This window comes from Mauremys reevesii, linkage group 18 (genome assembly GCF_016161935.1).
Source record: "Mauremys reevesii isolate NIE-2019 linkage group 18, ASM1616193v1, whole genome shotgun sequence".
NCBI lineage: Eukaryota > Metazoa > Chordata > Testudines > Geoemydidae > Mauremys > Mauremys reevesii.
In genome coordinates this window covers 19130787-19146313 of record NC_052640.1, presented here as the reverse complement: position 1 = coordinate 19146313, position 15527 = coordinate 19130787, and the positions used below count along the sequence as shown (strand labels likewise).

Below are 15527 nucleotides of genomic sequence, written 5' to 3'. Positions count from 1 at the left end.
CTGCGCTTTGACACCTAGCGCCGGGCCCGGCTCTGGATGGATCTCCAGTTCTCTGAAGGAAAGCGGCTCGCTCTGCCCAGACAGGAGCCTGGTCTTAGGTTCTCCTCCAGTAGCACTTTCCATCTGAGCATTTCTCAAATATGGATGAGTTCAGCCTCCGAGCTCTTGTGGGGGAGGTGGGTTTTATTATCCCTGCTTTATAAATGGGGAAACGGAGACCCAGAGAGAGGACAGGCGCTACCTAGGGGTCTGTGGCTAGAGCTGGAATAGAACCCGGCTCTATGTGTCATACTCACGGCACCTGCAGGGGGAGGGGGACAGACAAGAGGAGGAGGCTGGATTCCGCAGCAAATGCCGTAACCCAAAATACAGCCGGGGTGTCAGCCCTGAATCCATTCTTCCCTGTGGTGGTGGCTGAAGCTTTGTCCTCATAGTGTTGGCCTTGTGGCTGAATAGTACAGAGAGCAGCAGAGAGTCATCTGATCAGCTGATGGAATCCCTGAGTCCCAGGGCTCATTTGCATAGACCACCTGGCTTGCCTGGCCCCCCAGGGCTCTAAAGCTGCTGCAGGTTTGCACAAAGCCAGGGGCCCGGCTGCACAGCAGCTGCCGATTCCTTTCCCTCTGGCTTCCTCCAAGGCCTTCACCATGGTGCTGCGCCTCCTGGCTCTCCTCCTCCTCCCAGGGGTTTTGGTGCCAGGTACGTTCTCGTGGGAGGCGATCAGGGAATTCTGCAGAGGGAGGGACCAAAGGGCGAGGCTTCTGTGCTGAGCTATCACTGCGCTGCAGGCAGGGACGGGTGGAGCAGGCAGGCGTGGTCAGGTGGGTTGCCAGAGGTGTGGCACGTGAGAGGTTAACCTGTAGCTGGTGCGGAGGCGATGCCGGAGGGGATGTTTTCACTGTTCAGCCACTGGGGGTGGGATCGGCACATTCCGTCCGTAACTGCGCCCTTGTTTCATTCAGCTTCCAGGGCGCAGCCGGTGCTGACTCAGCCGGCCTCCATTTTGGTGTTCCCGGGACAAACAGTGAAACTCTCGTGTGCCCTGAATCCTGGGTACAACATCCGAGAGTTCGGAGTCGCCTGGTACCAGCAGAGACCTGGCAGCTCTCCGAGGTACCTGCTCTATTACAATTCGGAGTGGGACAAGGACAAGCCCCCCGGAATTCCGGACCGCTTCTCTGCGTCCAAAGACCTCGCCAGCAACGCCTGCGTTCTGACCATCGCCGGGGTCCAGGCTGAGGACCAGGCTGACTATTACTGCTCGGTCGCATATCCCATCTACTATCTCTAGAAATGTGGAACCAAAACCTGTGCTGGTCCCCGGGGGACTCTGATGAGCCCCTGCTTGCAGAGCCTCGTGCTGAGGGAACCGCAGCCCTATAAGGAACGGAAAAAAGAAACGGCTCATGTGCTCCACCCTTAAATTAGCCTAGAGGTGAGGCCCCCCCAGTCAGTTATGCTCAGAGAGCTGTGACTGATGGTGGCTTCCTGTTTGACGGATGTCACCTGGTGGAGCACAGAATGCTACGAGACACGCAGGGCCAGATCCTGCCAGGTGCTGGCACCTGCAGCTCCTACTGCAGAGAGACCCTACCTAATGGAGCTGGTCTTTCCTGCCCGCAGGCCCTTGTCCATCTGCTCAGATCCCCGTCAGCTGCATGTGGGGCACCCAGTACAACTTGACATAAAAGCCGGACGTAAAAGCCGGATTTCTAAAGCACTAGTTCTGATGTTCAGGCGTATGTTATCTGCCATTCCTACATAGAGCGGGCCGGGTTCTCACTTTCTCTGCTTCTGGGCTTGGGACAGGAACAAAGGATGCTGCTGGTGGTGGAGAGAGACAGTCCCTGTAAGCTACCTGTGCACTTCCTGTATTCGGGGCCCATTCAGGACCCCGCCCAGTTCCTGGTGTAAGTTAGAGCAGTCTCAGGGCTTCTCTGATTTATACTCAGCATAAGTGTTTGCCAGCTACTGATGGCTTCTTTCTCAGCTCTGAGGTTCTGAGGAAGTGTTTTTGTTTAAATGGGAAGACAAAGAGATTCCTGGTCTCTCCTCCTTGCTCTCTTCAAGGCCATTAGCCCATGGGGCTGAGAGAGAGAACTTGGTGGGAGCTTTTCCCTAAGATGGTGGCAGCACATCACTGCCCACGGCCGCACTCACCATGAAACCGTGGCCAGCAGCCAGCAGCATGCACAGGGTGTGGGGGTTAGAACCATGAGTCCTTAGCTCAGGCTCAGAGAACCCGGAGGGAAGCACGAAGAGCTCTGTGAGTTGGGTTCAGCCATTGCCAAGACAGCAGCTGAGAAATTCAGACAGATTGTTAGCGTGGCTGGGCAGGGGGAGCGAGTGCCCTGCACGCTCTGGTGCTGGGTAAATAATAACCATTAATGATAACATTCCATCACAGCTGGCCTGGCCCTGCAGCCCTCAGCGGAGCCGCCTGCCAGTCTTTGGGAACAGCCGCTCTCTCTGGTGTGTACCAGGGAATGGGTGATTAGCGAACTCTGAGCCACACCACACACTGCTGCACACGGGCATGCAGTCACAATGTTCCCCCCATCAGAGAAAAAAAAACCCCCCTGAGAGGCTCTTTTCCTTTTTGACAAGCAAGAAAAGCCCAGCAGGGGGGCTGGCTGAGAGAGAGAAGAGTTTGTTTGTGTTGTGAAGTGTGTGCAGGGGGGGGGGCCAAGGCCTGTTTAACAATCCCAGGGCTGGATTTTCAGAGCTCTGCCTGTGCTTTTGGGGCCTTACTTTGCTGTAATACATTCTTCGCTCTAGCATTGTACACTGGAGGGGTTTGGTGTGTGGGACACCCACGGAGGGTGACTCAGCTGCCAGTGTTATCTAGCTAACTGCGTCCTGCCCTTAGGGCATGTCCAGCAACGTTTGATGATGTGACGCTTCTCCCTTGCGTGTCACTTGCTATGCAGAACACCCAGCGTGATGGGGGCTGGATCCTGGTTGAGGCTTTTGTGCGATTTTGCAATATGAACAATAAATGCTAATAATTAGCTGCATGACCTGTATCCTGTGCAGCGTGGAGTTCATTGGGACGCTTGGAACATACTCTCTTTCACCTCTCCCAATTGTTATTTTTTCTAAACTGCAGCTGGATGCTTCGCTGCCGTTGGTCCAGACACAGCACAGAGTTAGTGCTCTTTTACTGACGCTGCTGGTTTTAATATAAGACTGTCTGGTTATTGTGATGCTCCCCAGGGGCACCCGGGTTGTGAGGCATCTCACCGCTATCTGCCCTTGGTTTGAAGCCATCTTGTCTGTGCTGGCTGTAGCTCAGCTGCCTGAAACCAACAGCCTCTAGCAACACAGCAGTTGGCACTGAGAGGTTCTTAGGGTCACAGTTATATACATTAGAGACAGAGGAACTGCCAATCCAGATCAGACCAGTGGTCCCCCTATGGTCAGTAACTTGCTTCTGATGCTGGCCTAGCCTGTATGCTTCAGAGAAAAGTGCAAGAAACCTCATAGTTTCTCAAATGTCTTGCCCAGAGGGGAAGTTTCTTCCTAGCCAAGCCTTAGGCCCCAAAGCATGAGCGTTTATACCCCTTCTACATTTGTTGCTGCCTAATGTAACTGTGGACATTCTCACTATCCATATAAAAGTCCCATCCTTTTTTAAATCCTACTAAGCTCTTGACCTCAGTAGTATCTTGTGGCAATGAGTTCCACAGGTAAATGATATCGTGTGTAAAATAAGTGTTTCTCTTTATCAGTTCTAAGTTTGTTCCCTTTCAATTTCATTAAACGTCCCCTTGCCCTTGTATTATGAGAGCGGGTAAACAAAGTGCCTGATTCACCTCACTGAAAAAGATGTGGGATTTGTGGTGGATAATCAACTGAACATAAGAGCCCAGAGTGATGCTATGACCAAAAAAGCTAATACAATCCTGGGATGCAAAAACAGGGAAATCTTGCATTGGAGTAGAGCGGTTATTTCACCTCTGTATCTGGCACTGCTGGAATCCTGTGTCCAGCTCTGGTGCCCACAATTGAAGAAGGCTGTTGATAAATTGAAGAGGGTTCAGCAATGAGAATGATTAACGGATTAGAAAACCTGCCTCACAGTGACAGACTCAAGCAGCTCAATCGATTCAACTTACCAAAACGAGCCAGTTAAGGAGTTACTTGATTACAGTCTATAAGTACGTACATGGGGAACAAATATATAATTATGGGCACTTCAATCTAGCAAAAGTACAAGATCCATTGGCTGGAAGCTGAAGCTTGACAAATTTAGACCAGAAAAAAGATGTAAATTTCTACGGTGAGAGTAATTAACCACTGGAACAATTTACCCAACTTCGTGGTGGTGTCCCCATCGGGGATGTTTTACTAAAAGCTCTGCTCTAGGAATTATTGTGGGGAAGTTCTGTGGCCTGAGATCTACAGGAGATCAGACTAATGGTCACAATGGTCCCTTCTGGCCTTGGAATCTATGAAGCTTCTCTACAACGTGCCTTCCGTTGTCAACCCCCGTCATTGTCATTCATTTCACTTAGACTCTGAAGGGCCAGAAGGGACCATCAGATCATCTAGCCTGACTTCCTGTACATCACAGGCCACTAATCACCACCCAGCACCCGCACACAGAACCCAACAACCAAAATAGACCAAAGTATTCCAGCCCTTGATATGTGCTGCAGGCAGAGAACAGGAGGGACAGAGGTGCACCAGTAGCTGCGAAATGGTTAAGTGAGTTGTACCCAGATACTTATCCTGCCAAGTGCCCCACACCCACACACTCAGGGGGAGGCTTGATCTGTTCCCAGGGACACATCCAGAGAAGGCCAGGCCATTGGGATCATTGTATGTGTTTGGGGTGGGTGGAAACTCTTTCTGGGGCCAAGCCTGAGCAGGAGACCGGAGAGGGGCTGGCTGACTGCAGGTCCAGGCAGGCAGGTCTGAGAAGAGGCATCTGGAATCAATCAAAAGAAACGTCTCACCTCCACCTCCTTCTCTCATTTGCTGCCCGGGCTGCCCCAGTTTGAGATGGGATGGTCAGATCATCTCATCCTTCCTCTGACTTCATGTACATCATCCCCACTACACCCCACCCAGCACCAACACCCAAAAACAACCAAAAATTCCAAAGTATTCCAGCTGTCGGGAGACTGTACCGGTGTGTGCGCAGGCCGAGCAGGAGAGGGGAGGTGCCAGGAGAGGGAACTGGTTAAGTGAGCTGTACCCAGATACTTATCCTGCCGAGTCTCCCACACCCACAGGCTCAAGGGAGGCCTGATCCATTCCCATGGACACATCCAGAGCAGAAGGCCATCGGGATCATTGCATATGTTCATGAAGGGGGGGGAACTCCTTACTCTGGCCACTTCTGGAGCCAGGAAACCGGAGTGGCTGTAGCCTTGGTCTGACCCAGGGCGGCAGGTCTGAGAACTGAGGGCGTCTGGATCATGAAAAGAGAACGATGTCTGACCTCCATCCCTGAGTCTCATTTGCATACTGGGCTGCCCCAGTTTGACCCTTGAGGGCTCATTTGCATATGTGGCTGCCCTACCCCTGCCCATAAGGGCTCTAAAGGCTGCCACAGGGTTTCACAAAGGCAGGGAACAGGCTGCAAACCAGCAGAAACCCAGCTCCTGTGACCTCTCCCCATCTCCTTGCACCATGGCCCAGCCCGCTCTGCCTCTCTGTCTCCTGGGGCTTTTCCTGACAGGTAACGGCTACAGCAGATTGATCTGACCACGCCTGGAAACCCAGGTCAGCCGAAAACGTGGCAGTAATAGCGGTGCTCACCCCCCTGCTCTTTGCTTTCTGCAGGTTGCTACACTCAGGTGACTCAGCCGCCCTCCGAGTTCGTGTCTCCCGGGGCGAATGTCCAGCTCCCCTGCACGCTAGAGGGCAGTTACACCGTCAGTGCCAACCGTGTCGTTTGGATACAGCAGAGACCGGGCAGCGTCCCCAGATACCTGCTGTATTTTTTCACTGAATCTAACAAAGGCATGGGCTCGGGGGTCCCCAGCCGGTTCGCTGGCTCTCGCTCTGGCTCCGACAAGATTGGCTATTTAACCATCACGGGGGCCCAGGCAGAGGATGATGCCGTCTATTACTGTGTTACGTGGACTGGGAGTGCTTGCACAGTGCTACCGTCCCATGGGGAAGTGAGACAAAAACCTTCTCACTCCACTGCAGCCCTGCAGCAAGGCTGTGCCCGCTCTGAGCACCAGCCTGCTTCTTAGACAGGGGGCGTTGGCTCCTGCTCCCCTCACAGCTCCTCATGTGGGAGACGCACCCTCAGCACTGAAATACCCTGTGAGCTCAGGCCTGGTCACTGCTCACAGGTCTCTTGGTTTCCGATAGTCGTCTTGTCGCTCAATAGCTGAGGCAGCCGTCCTCCGCGGCAGGGTCCCCAGGAAACACTGTCCGTTCTCCTGCACCACAAAGAAGGACGTCTGCACCCCATGTAAAAGATGGGACCCAGAAGGGTTTGTCCACCACGTCTTCCGGGCCTCTGTGAAACATGCGAGGGAGCCCGTCAGAGTATGGACACATCGCTGCCCAGTAGATGGCAGCAGAGCCCAGCTACTGCAGTTCAATGGCCCTGACGGGGCTGGGGTGGGTTGGAAGGGAGGCTCAGTGAAGCCCCTGATAACATGTGGCCTAAAATGGCTCCCGGTGTATAAGTAATGAGGCACAACAATGAGAAATGGTTGCAAGGAAAATAAAGACGAAACACAGTTAGTATCTAACTCAGTAACTATGTTAAAGACAAAACAAAGTTTTCTCATCTCAGGCTCTCAACAGACTCTTAGTGGCCACACTTCCCAGGCCAGGAACCTTCCCCAGTGGAATAGCTGCTCCCATTGTTCCTTCTGGGGCTGTGAATCGATGGGCAGAGAGAGAGGAGGAGGGAGTGTTTTGAGTGTCTCCCCTTTCTTTGTATAGTCCTCTCCCCGATTTGAGAAGCACCCCCAGCCGGGAGCATGGCAACAGGCAGACTGTGTGGATGGGAACTCCATGCAGGGCCGGCTTTAGGAAGCGCGGGGCCCAATTCGAACAGTTTCAACGGGGCTCCGGCAGGGATGACTAAAAGAAAAGAAAAAAAAAAAAAAAAAAAACAAAAAAAAAAAAAAAAACCTTGTACTTCACCGGGTGTGTGGTCCTAGTCGGTCTCGGGTCTTTCGTCACTCGCCTTCACTCGCTCTGAAGTCTCTGCCGCTGAAGTGCTGCTGAAGACTGAAGTGCTGCTGAAGAACCCGCAGCCCGAGGACCCCGCCTGCTGCTGGGTAAGGAAAAAATTTAAAAGGAGCCAGGAGGAGCCCTCTAGCCCACCCCACCCCCCCGGCTCTGCCCCTGGGCCCCCTGCCGCTGGGCCCCGGGAATTGATTGGGGAATTGGTGGCCAGCCGGCCCTGACTCCATGCTCTTTCTTTGCTAAGATGCAGATTTTTCACCCATGTCCTTTTCCTGCCAGTGAATAGCCACTGAGCAGGTAATGGCCCATTGGTCTAGTTTACCCCATGGCTGAGGTGTGAGCTTGCCCTTTATCTCTGAGGAATTGGTTTGGCCACGCCCCAGACTGGGAACATGTGTTAATAACACCATACAGTGGAATCTTCTAACTTCACATACAATGTTGCCACACACATTTTACCAGGACAATAATGACCAGCACCATTATGAGGTTTTAAGAGATACCTCCCAAGACACACTTTGTACAAAGATTATTCCATTAGTGGACACAGGGGTATATTCTGTCACAGCATGTTATAGTGCTTTACAGAGGAGAATCTTCACTCCCATGTCTCTGTGTGTGTCTGTCTGTGTCTGTGTCTGTGTGCACGACAATAGGCTTTGTAGGTCCAAATATTAACCCTTACCTTCATGCCGGTGTTACACTATTTAAAGAGTGTGTGCAAGTGTTAGACTTAGTAGCAGGGGTCCAGAAGTGCCCAAGTGTTTTTGCCGACACACCAGTGAAGGGTTTATAGAGAATTTCTCTCTCTAAAATGCAGCTCTCATTGCATGAGAAACCATCACTTAATGTTTGTCCCCTTTGTTGCCCTGTCCCTGCTCCCTCTCCAGCCACACTGGGGTGTGAGTTTAGGTGGAGGCTTGTTAAAGGCGCGTCTCTGATTCCTTTTAGTTTTCCCATGGTGCAATGGTGCCATGTGACAATTCTTACCCATAAGCACGCGCAAGCTCTGGCCACTGAGAGACTCAGTCCGAGTCGTTCCAGTTCTCTTTACTCCTCCTCTCTTTTCATTCCCGGTTTTCTGTACGCTGTGATTCTAGACAAGGCGGTCATGCTTCTGTGATACAAACGGCGCAACAGCTCTGCAGCATTTCAGTTACCATCTGTGCTGCTGTTAGTCCCTTCTCTGTGTTTGAATTTTCAAGTGGGACGTTTCTAACCTTTGCCTAACTGGGGCAGGTCCGACAGGGAGGCGCTATGACCCCGGGGGAAGGACGGGGGATCAAGTCTTCATGCGAGTCCGTATGGCTGATTTGCATTGCAAGATGTAATGGGAATAACCAGAGATCAGTGTATCCAATAGCCTCACGGAGCCCCACCCCCGGGGGTTCATTTGCATACTAGCCAGTCTCAGCCCTGCCCCTCATGGTTTTAAAGGTACCTGAAGGGTTGCCCAGAGCCAGGGCTCAAGCTGCAAACTGGCATAAGCAGAGCTGCCAAATCGGGCTCCTTCCTGTCCACCTCCATCTCCTCCCTGCACCATGGCCCAGTCCAGCCTGACTCTCTGTGTCCTGGGGCTTTTCCTGGCAGGTGAGTGGTCGGGGGTTTGTAATACCCAACGTGTCCCCACCTGGCTGATAACACTCCGGGTGGGACTCTGCCTTTCAATGGGCCTGAAAGTGATGTAGGTGCCATTGAAAATGTCCTTTTGTGTTCAAGCCGAGGGTCCCCAAGCCCGTTACAAACACAGGGACTATTATCCCCAGTGTACCAAGGGGAAACGGAGGCGCAGAAGTAACTTCTCCAAGATCCCAAAGGAGCCTTTGGAAGGGCAGGGAGCAGGACCTAAAAGTCCTGATCACCCGACCCCTGTTCTAGCCACTGAGCTTTGCTAACTTCTGGTTTGGTCACAGCTCACTCGGGTCTTTGTTTCTGACAGTTGCCAGTGCGCAGCCAACCCTGCCTCAGCCTGCCTCAGAGTCAGTGCCCCCAGGAGGCACCATCAAACTCTCCTGCACCATGAGTAGTGGAATGAGCATCAGTGGCTACTCCATTCGCTGGTTTCAGCAAACAGCTGGGAACCCTCCGAGATATCTGCTGTATTACAAAGACGAATCTAGCAAGCACCAGGGCTCTGGGGTCCCTGCTCGGTTCTCTGCTTCCAAAGACACCTCCAGCAACATTTGCTATTTAACCATCTCGGGGATCCAAGCAGAGGATGATGCTGATTATTACTGTGGTACATGGCACAACAATGCTTTACACAGTGATATTTTGACACAGGGAACTGAGACAAAAACTTTCTGTACCCTAGGGCCCCTGGAGACCAAACCACAGAAACCCCAAGAGAGGCCATCACAGAAAACAGAAATACACACTAAAGAAGCAGATAGGGAGGAACCCTTGTGGAAGCTCCTTGTAGAATTGGTATCCTCTGCCCCCATTCCACCATGTGCAAGCTAACACGATGTACTGTTGTAAATTAGCATGATCTGTGTTTCATGGGAAAATCCTGTGGAGCGCACAGTGCCAGTGTTTGTGCACGGTGACTAAAATAATTACAAGCAAAGAAGCTGTGAGCAGAATCACTGATGCAGACAAACAGCTGAGCATTTAGAGAGACTAGCAGGGGACGCAGACAAGGCTCCTTACACATCAGAGGCCTGATGCACCAGTCAGTTGTCTGTGCACAACTCTCATGAAAGTCACTGGGACTGCAGCACTGCAAGCATGCAAGTGCACGGGAAGTGTAGTGAGCCATTGACAGTATCGAGAGGAGAGACAGATAATGACCACCAGGGGGCAGCATAGGAGAAGGCCCAATAACGTTACCGACAATCTTGTCCAATGTGAGGCACAAGGGAAGAAGTCTCTAGCGTTATAAAACCATGATTTGGTTTGTAGTGTGATTTGTTCTTAATGAACTTTTTTCAGTAGTGCCAAGTAAATCCCTGACCAGAAGTTTGAGGCGATTTATTTAGAGCAATGGGATAAGGGTGTTTTTATGTATACAAAATAAATACTTCGTGTAATGTGCAAGTTGCACTCATTCATTTCCATAGGAACAGCTGTTCATTAGGCAGCACTAGCAATGTTTTAGTAAGTTTCCCAGCATGGGACCCAGTTTAGAGGCTGCCTTGGTGCTGTTCCCGCCCATTTGGATCTTCTTTCTTGAAACATGTACAGAACTGTGAGCCTATGGCCAGATGCGTCATTGGAAAGAGCTGTCGGCTTCCTCTCTGAGTGGAGAGGGAAAAGGATGGCTACGGAGAGCCTCATTTCTATACGTGACATACCCACAATTCCCCCAGTCACTGAACTGATGGAAACAGAACTGGAAATAGAACCATTAAAATGCGCATGACACACGTAGTTCACACATTAATATGCACTTAATAAATTAGGCCTCATTTTGGCAAAGCATTTAAGCACCTGTTTAATTTTAAGCACAGGACTGAAGTTGTGTGTGTAAGTGCTGTCGTGAAAGGGGGCCCTACCCGTCAGTTCGTGTGCTGCACACATACACAGTGCATAAGGCACTGGCATGGCTGATCAGGGATTAAAGAGTTGTTCTGAACCTTGCCTCTTGGCATTTTCTTTCAGTAAATTTCTGGCCACAAACCAATGTGTCACCTGATTAACTCATCACACCAGGGCCCTGCATGGTGATTTTGTTACTGCGGGGGGTGCTGCTGGGTCCTGTATTGATGTAGAACTTTAGCATTAAGCTCTGTGACCCCTTTCACAACACCAGGAGCTGTGGCGTTACCCAAAGGGGACCCTGGTGATGGGTGTGAGTGGGTCAGGTCTGCAGTCAGGATCCCAGGGCTCAGCAGCACCCCGGGCTGCACTGGCGGTGCTAGTGGTGCTTCACGGTACGGAGTGGGATTGTGGGATAATAGCGCCACCCCTCAGGGCTCATTTGCATATTGGGCAGCCCCACCTCTGTCCGCAGGGCTCTAAAAGCTGCTGTAGAATTGCACAAAGTCAGGGGTTGGACTGGGGTGCAGAGCCACAGAAACCCAAGTACAACATCGTGATTCTCCGTTCCACCGTCCATCACCTCCCTGCACCATGGCCCTGGCTTCTCTAACTCTCTGTCTCCTGGGGCTTTCCCTGGCAGGTAATTCACCAGGCACATAAAGTACAGTCTGAATTCAGCTTTGGTCACTGCTAACTTGTCTCTTGGTTTCTGACAGTGCCCTACACAAAGGCTGTATTGACCCAGGCGGCCTCGGTGTCAGTGTCTCGAGGAAACGCTGCTAAACTGTCCTGCACCTTGAGCGCTGGCACTAGCATCAGTAGCACCCACGTGAGCTGGCTGCAGCAGAAAGCAGGGAACCCACCCAGATACCTGCTCTATTGTAAAGATGAATCCAGCGAAGGCCTGGCCTCGGGGGCCTCCAACCGGTTCTCAGCTACCAAAGCGGCCTCCACTAACACCTGTTATTTAGCCATCTCTGCAGTCGAAGCCGAGGATGAGGCCAGTTATTACTGTCTAATATCGAGTGGTGGCGAGTAACACTGCACAACAGCTTCATGGGGAACTGAGACCAAAACCCCCAAGGCATCACACACACAACTGCCTGCACACTTCCCTCACGCCTGCAGGGCACTTGCTTTCTAGCATCTCAGAGCTTATCTGCTTGAAGGATAAATGGTGGAATCTCCATTGATGGAGAAAATTCTGCTGCTTAGGGGAATCTGGTTTCACGGGGCAGACACGGGGGAGCTCGCTGGGAGAAGGGCCATGTGTTTCCCAATACAGCTCACTGTGCGTAAGGTCAGGCTATCTGAGAACAGTGCTGGGCTGTATCCACAGCAGTCGGTGGTCTCTTCGCTGGCCAATATAACAAGGCTGGGCATGGAAATCCTTTTGAAAACGCGCTCAGGAATGAGGCTTTGGGCGGGGAACTCTGTGCTGGCTGCTGGCTGGCCCTTTGGGAGCTCCTTGCCTCTGAGGAGTTTTGCTGTCTGCTCTCATTACAAGGGAGCACTGAGGCAGGATCCCTGTGTGTGAGCCCTGGGGGTTGGGGAGCCAGACACAGCAGTGAATCGCTGAGTGCCGGTGGCCTGGTGCACAGCAGGTTGCTACTGGCACAGGACCGTAGGAGGGGAGAAGAACTCTGGGGCGATGGTAGCCATGTGCCTGGGATCCCATAGGCCCAGCAGTGTCAGACAGAGCGGTCTGAGGGACGGGGCTGGGAGAGGCAGTGCTGGACCCTGACATGGCTGCTGCGCTGGTGCACCCTGCATCTGGCTGTGCTTGTGGGTGACCTTACTGTTGTGCGAACGCCAGGCCCAGGTGAGTCCTAACCAACCTCTGGGTTTCTACATAACTGAGTCACAGCATACTGCAATATCACTTACAAACGCTGTTCGGACGCGGGGATTAATAAATCGCCCAGCTCGCAGTTGCCCAAGACTTGAGGTGTAGGAAGTACGCAGGCGAAGGGAACGCGTCACGGTGCCACGTGCCGTTGCTATGGGATGCTGCTGTGGCATCCAGGGATTCCGACTTAGGTTGAGAGTCACACAAGAGCAGCGTGACACACGGGAGTGGTGGGAAGAGACCGGCTTTGTTTCCAAGCCTCAGTTACCTGCCCTGGGGCGGAGGCTGAACACGTCTGTCTGTCACGTGACAGGGTCAGTGCCCACTGGCTCTGGGGGTGCCGTTACAAGCCATATGAAAAGTGTCTGATGACTTGAGGGCCCTCTGAAATCCCCTCTCACTCAGGATCGCCAGTAGGGTTCCAGGAGCAACCAGGAGTTTCCTGGTTCTCCCCCACGACTCTTGGGCCTTGCTCTGTGGCAGTGGGTGCTGAAATCCCCCTCAGAAGAGCTAAATCAGCACAGGAGCTGCTAAGGGTCCTGCCAGCCCCTGGCTTGGTTAAAGAACAGCAAAGATGTCAGCTGAAACACAGGCTCCTCGACCCCACTCAGCGAGTCAGAAACAGCCCTTTACCGCTTCAAGGCTCCCTGCTCCGTGTCTGATTCTCCCGGGGGATCTCAGGGATTATTTGGATGCTGGGGCGTGGCAGCCAGGCCTGGGTTCGTTCCCTTGCCGTGCTGCCTCAGCCTGGCCACTCAGGATGCTGCTCTCACTGCCTGGCCCTTGAGGTCTGACTGACCCCTCCAGTTTCCTTCACTCTGCCTCATATAATAATTTCAGGCCACACTGACCCTGCCGTGGTCTGCAGGGCTCATTTACATAGTGGGTTGCCCCTGCCCCACAGCTACAGGCTTTAAAGCAGCCAGCGGGGGCGTTACAAAGTCAGCACTGGGCTGCGAACCAGCAGAAGCCCAGCTACTGAGTCAGGCTCTTTCTCTTCTCTGTCCATCTCCTCCTGGCCCCATGGCCCAGTGTGCTCTGGCTCTCTGCCTCCTGGGGCTTTCCCTGGCAGGTGATTACGCTAGGAATTCAGAGGACGCACGCAGAGAACAGCATGGGTTTGGCTGTGGTCACTTCTAACATGTCTGTTTGTTTCTCACAGCTGCTGGTGGCCTATTTACTCAGCCGGCCTCCGAGACTGTGTCCCCAGGAGCCACTGTCAGACTCTCCTGCACCATGAGCCGTGGGACCAGCATCGGTGGCTACTACATAAGCTGGCTGCAGCAGAGAGCAGGGAACCCTCCGAGATACCTGCTCTATTACAAAGACGAATCTGCCAACGGGCTGGGGTCTGGGGTCTCTGACCGATTCTCGGCTTCCAAAGACGCCTCCACTAACACCTGCTATTTAATCATCACCGGGGCCCAAGCAGAGGATGAGGCAGATTATTACTGTCTCACATTGAGTGCTGCTGTGGCTCACAGTGCGACAGGCAGATAGGGAACTGAGACTGAATCCTCCGAGCACCATGGATCTTCACTGGGCTCATTCTGTGTGTGAGAACCCTCGGCTTCCTCTCAGGAAGGCGGCAGAGGCCGGATTTGCCCATGGGCCTCAGGTGCAGTGTGGTGGGGAGCTGGCTGTGAGGGAGCGACACGGGCCTTTTGCCTCCATGAGATCTGCAGAATGGCCTCCTGGCAGGTTCTGCCTTGATTTCACCCCTGCAGCTCCCTGGAGCACAGCGCTGAGGAAGGGCTGGGCTGGTTTTCCAATCACGCAGCAGCAGGGCGAAGCAGAGCCGAAGGAGCCACTGGTGATGGTGCCAAGTGCAGCCCCCAAAAGATTGGCCCCTGCCCTTGCAGTGAAAGGGTCTCTGATCACAAAGGCACCGTAGCTGAGAGTGAGGAAATTCGCTCTGTCCCCGCCTGAGAAGGAGACAAAGGAGAATGAAAAGAGAGAGGTAGGCGACAGACGGCCAGGTGGACAGCATGAGTGTGTGTGCTGGGCCATGCCAGTGCAGCGTCAGAACACTACAGCCAAACAGAGGCAGAAATCGATGTCTGCCCCATTCCCCAGCATGAGAACAATCGCCCAAGTCTTACTCCCCAAGCCCTGAAGCTTCTATTACATTATTACATTACCCACGTTCTGAGTTCCAGTGCAGTACCTCCCGCCCTCCGTAGAGGGCAACAGAGCTCTGAAATGCCAAGAAATGGAAGATGACCTCCATGGACTGGTCCTTGTGTGCTGGGGAATGGGACCCCTGTGATGCTTCAGGGGGAGCAAAGATAATGGTTCTTGGTGGACGGAGTGAAAACCATGTTAACAGCTTTGCTAAAAGAAATAAGGGCTGTTCCTGCTCAGCGGGGCGGGCAGGCCTGTGAGCAATGGAGGCCTGTGGTTACGTCCCTATCCCAACTGCCCACTGCTCAGCAATCACAGAGCCCCAGCGGCTGGGATGGGAGAACCTGAAAGCATCTTGGTGTGGAAAAACATGGAGCTGTTCAGAGACTTCCTCAAACATCAGGAGCAGTTGAGAGTTCCCCTCCTGTAGCCCTCAGACATCCCCCCTCTGCAAAACACCCCTCTCACCTTGGTCACCACCTCTTCTCCTGTGGAAACAGCACTGGTTGGGGAGCAAAGGCTAAAGATTGCCCCATTCCCAGGACAGGGCCCAGGACAGGATTTGCTCCATAGCCAGTGTTCTCGAGGAGGGGAAGGGGTTGAGCAGAAACCCCTCGCACTGGAGGCAGCTGGCCTTTGGGGCAGCCCTCCTGCTCTGTGTGTTAAAAGGTCGGTCTTGCAGCAGCATTCTCTGGAATTTCACCTTCTCTCATGCCCCTGGGACGGGCCAGAGTGCAGAGATCCCTGCCCTGATCCTAGGAGAGCCACGGATCTCATGAGAAACTCAGCGAAGCCAGAGGCAGTGACTTCTCCTGCCGCTAGGTGGAGCAGTTTATTCAGCAAGGTGAAGCAGCTGTGTGCTGAGGGCAGCCCGGGCGAGGTGGCACAGAGCCACAGAGGTGCT

General features: G+C 53.0%; 2 protein-coding genes and 3 gene segments (V, D, J or C); all 5 read left to right on the top strand.

The window, feature by feature from the left end:
* The first annotated feature begins 612 nt into the window (after window positions 1–612).
* LOC120386433 (pre-B lymphocyte protein 3-like) lies at window positions 613–2495 on the top strand. Its single transcript, XM_039505769.1, has 2 exons — window positions 613–699; window positions 963–2495. Exons 1-2 carry the CDS (start codon window positions 648–650, stop codon window positions 1289–1291), a joined length of 381 nt encoding a protein of 126 aa, XP_039361703.1. The 5' UTR covers window positions 613–647; the 3' UTR covers window positions 1292–2495.
* Window positions 2496–5472: 2977 nt separating this feature from the next.
* On the top strand, window positions 5473–6248 carry LOC120386428. The segment is given in 2 exon segments: window positions 5473–5689; window positions 5794–6248. Coding segments are annotated over 2 exon segments (468 nt in total).
* Window positions 6249–8638: 2390 nt separating this feature from the next.
* The window catches only part of LOC120386422 (immunoglobulin lambda-1 light chain-like), a 482696-nt gene continuing 475807 nt past the window's right edge, over window positions 8639–15527 (top strand). The window contains exons 1-2 of the mRNA XM_039505759.1: window positions 8639–8757; window positions 9107–9425. Coding sequence (XP_039361693.1) covers window positions 8709–8757; window positions 9107–9425 — 368 coding nt within the window. The 5' untranslated portion in view covers window positions 8639–8708. The remainder of the gene's footprint in view (window positions 8758–9106; window positions 9426–15527) is intronic.
* Window positions 11095–11689, top strand: LOC120386273. The segment is given in 2 exon segments: window positions 11095–11290; window positions 11367–11689. Coding segments are annotated over 2 exon segments (372 nt in total).
* Window positions 13488–13999, top strand: LOC120386272. The segment is given in 2 exon segments: window positions 13488–13571; window positions 13662–13999. Coding segments are annotated over 2 exon segments (387 nt in total).

What these genes read in the sequence shown, in the direction of transcription:
- LOC120386433 (XM_039505769.1), top strand. Translation starts at nt 648, where the DNA reads ATGGTGCTGCGCCTCCTGGCTCTCCTCCTCCTCCCAGGGGTTTTGGTG. An exon ending in CCCAGGGGTTTTGGTGCCAG is followed by an intron (nt 700 to 962) that starts GTACGTTCTCGT and finishes TGTTTCATTCAG; the next exon opens with CTTCCAGGGCGCAGCCGGTG.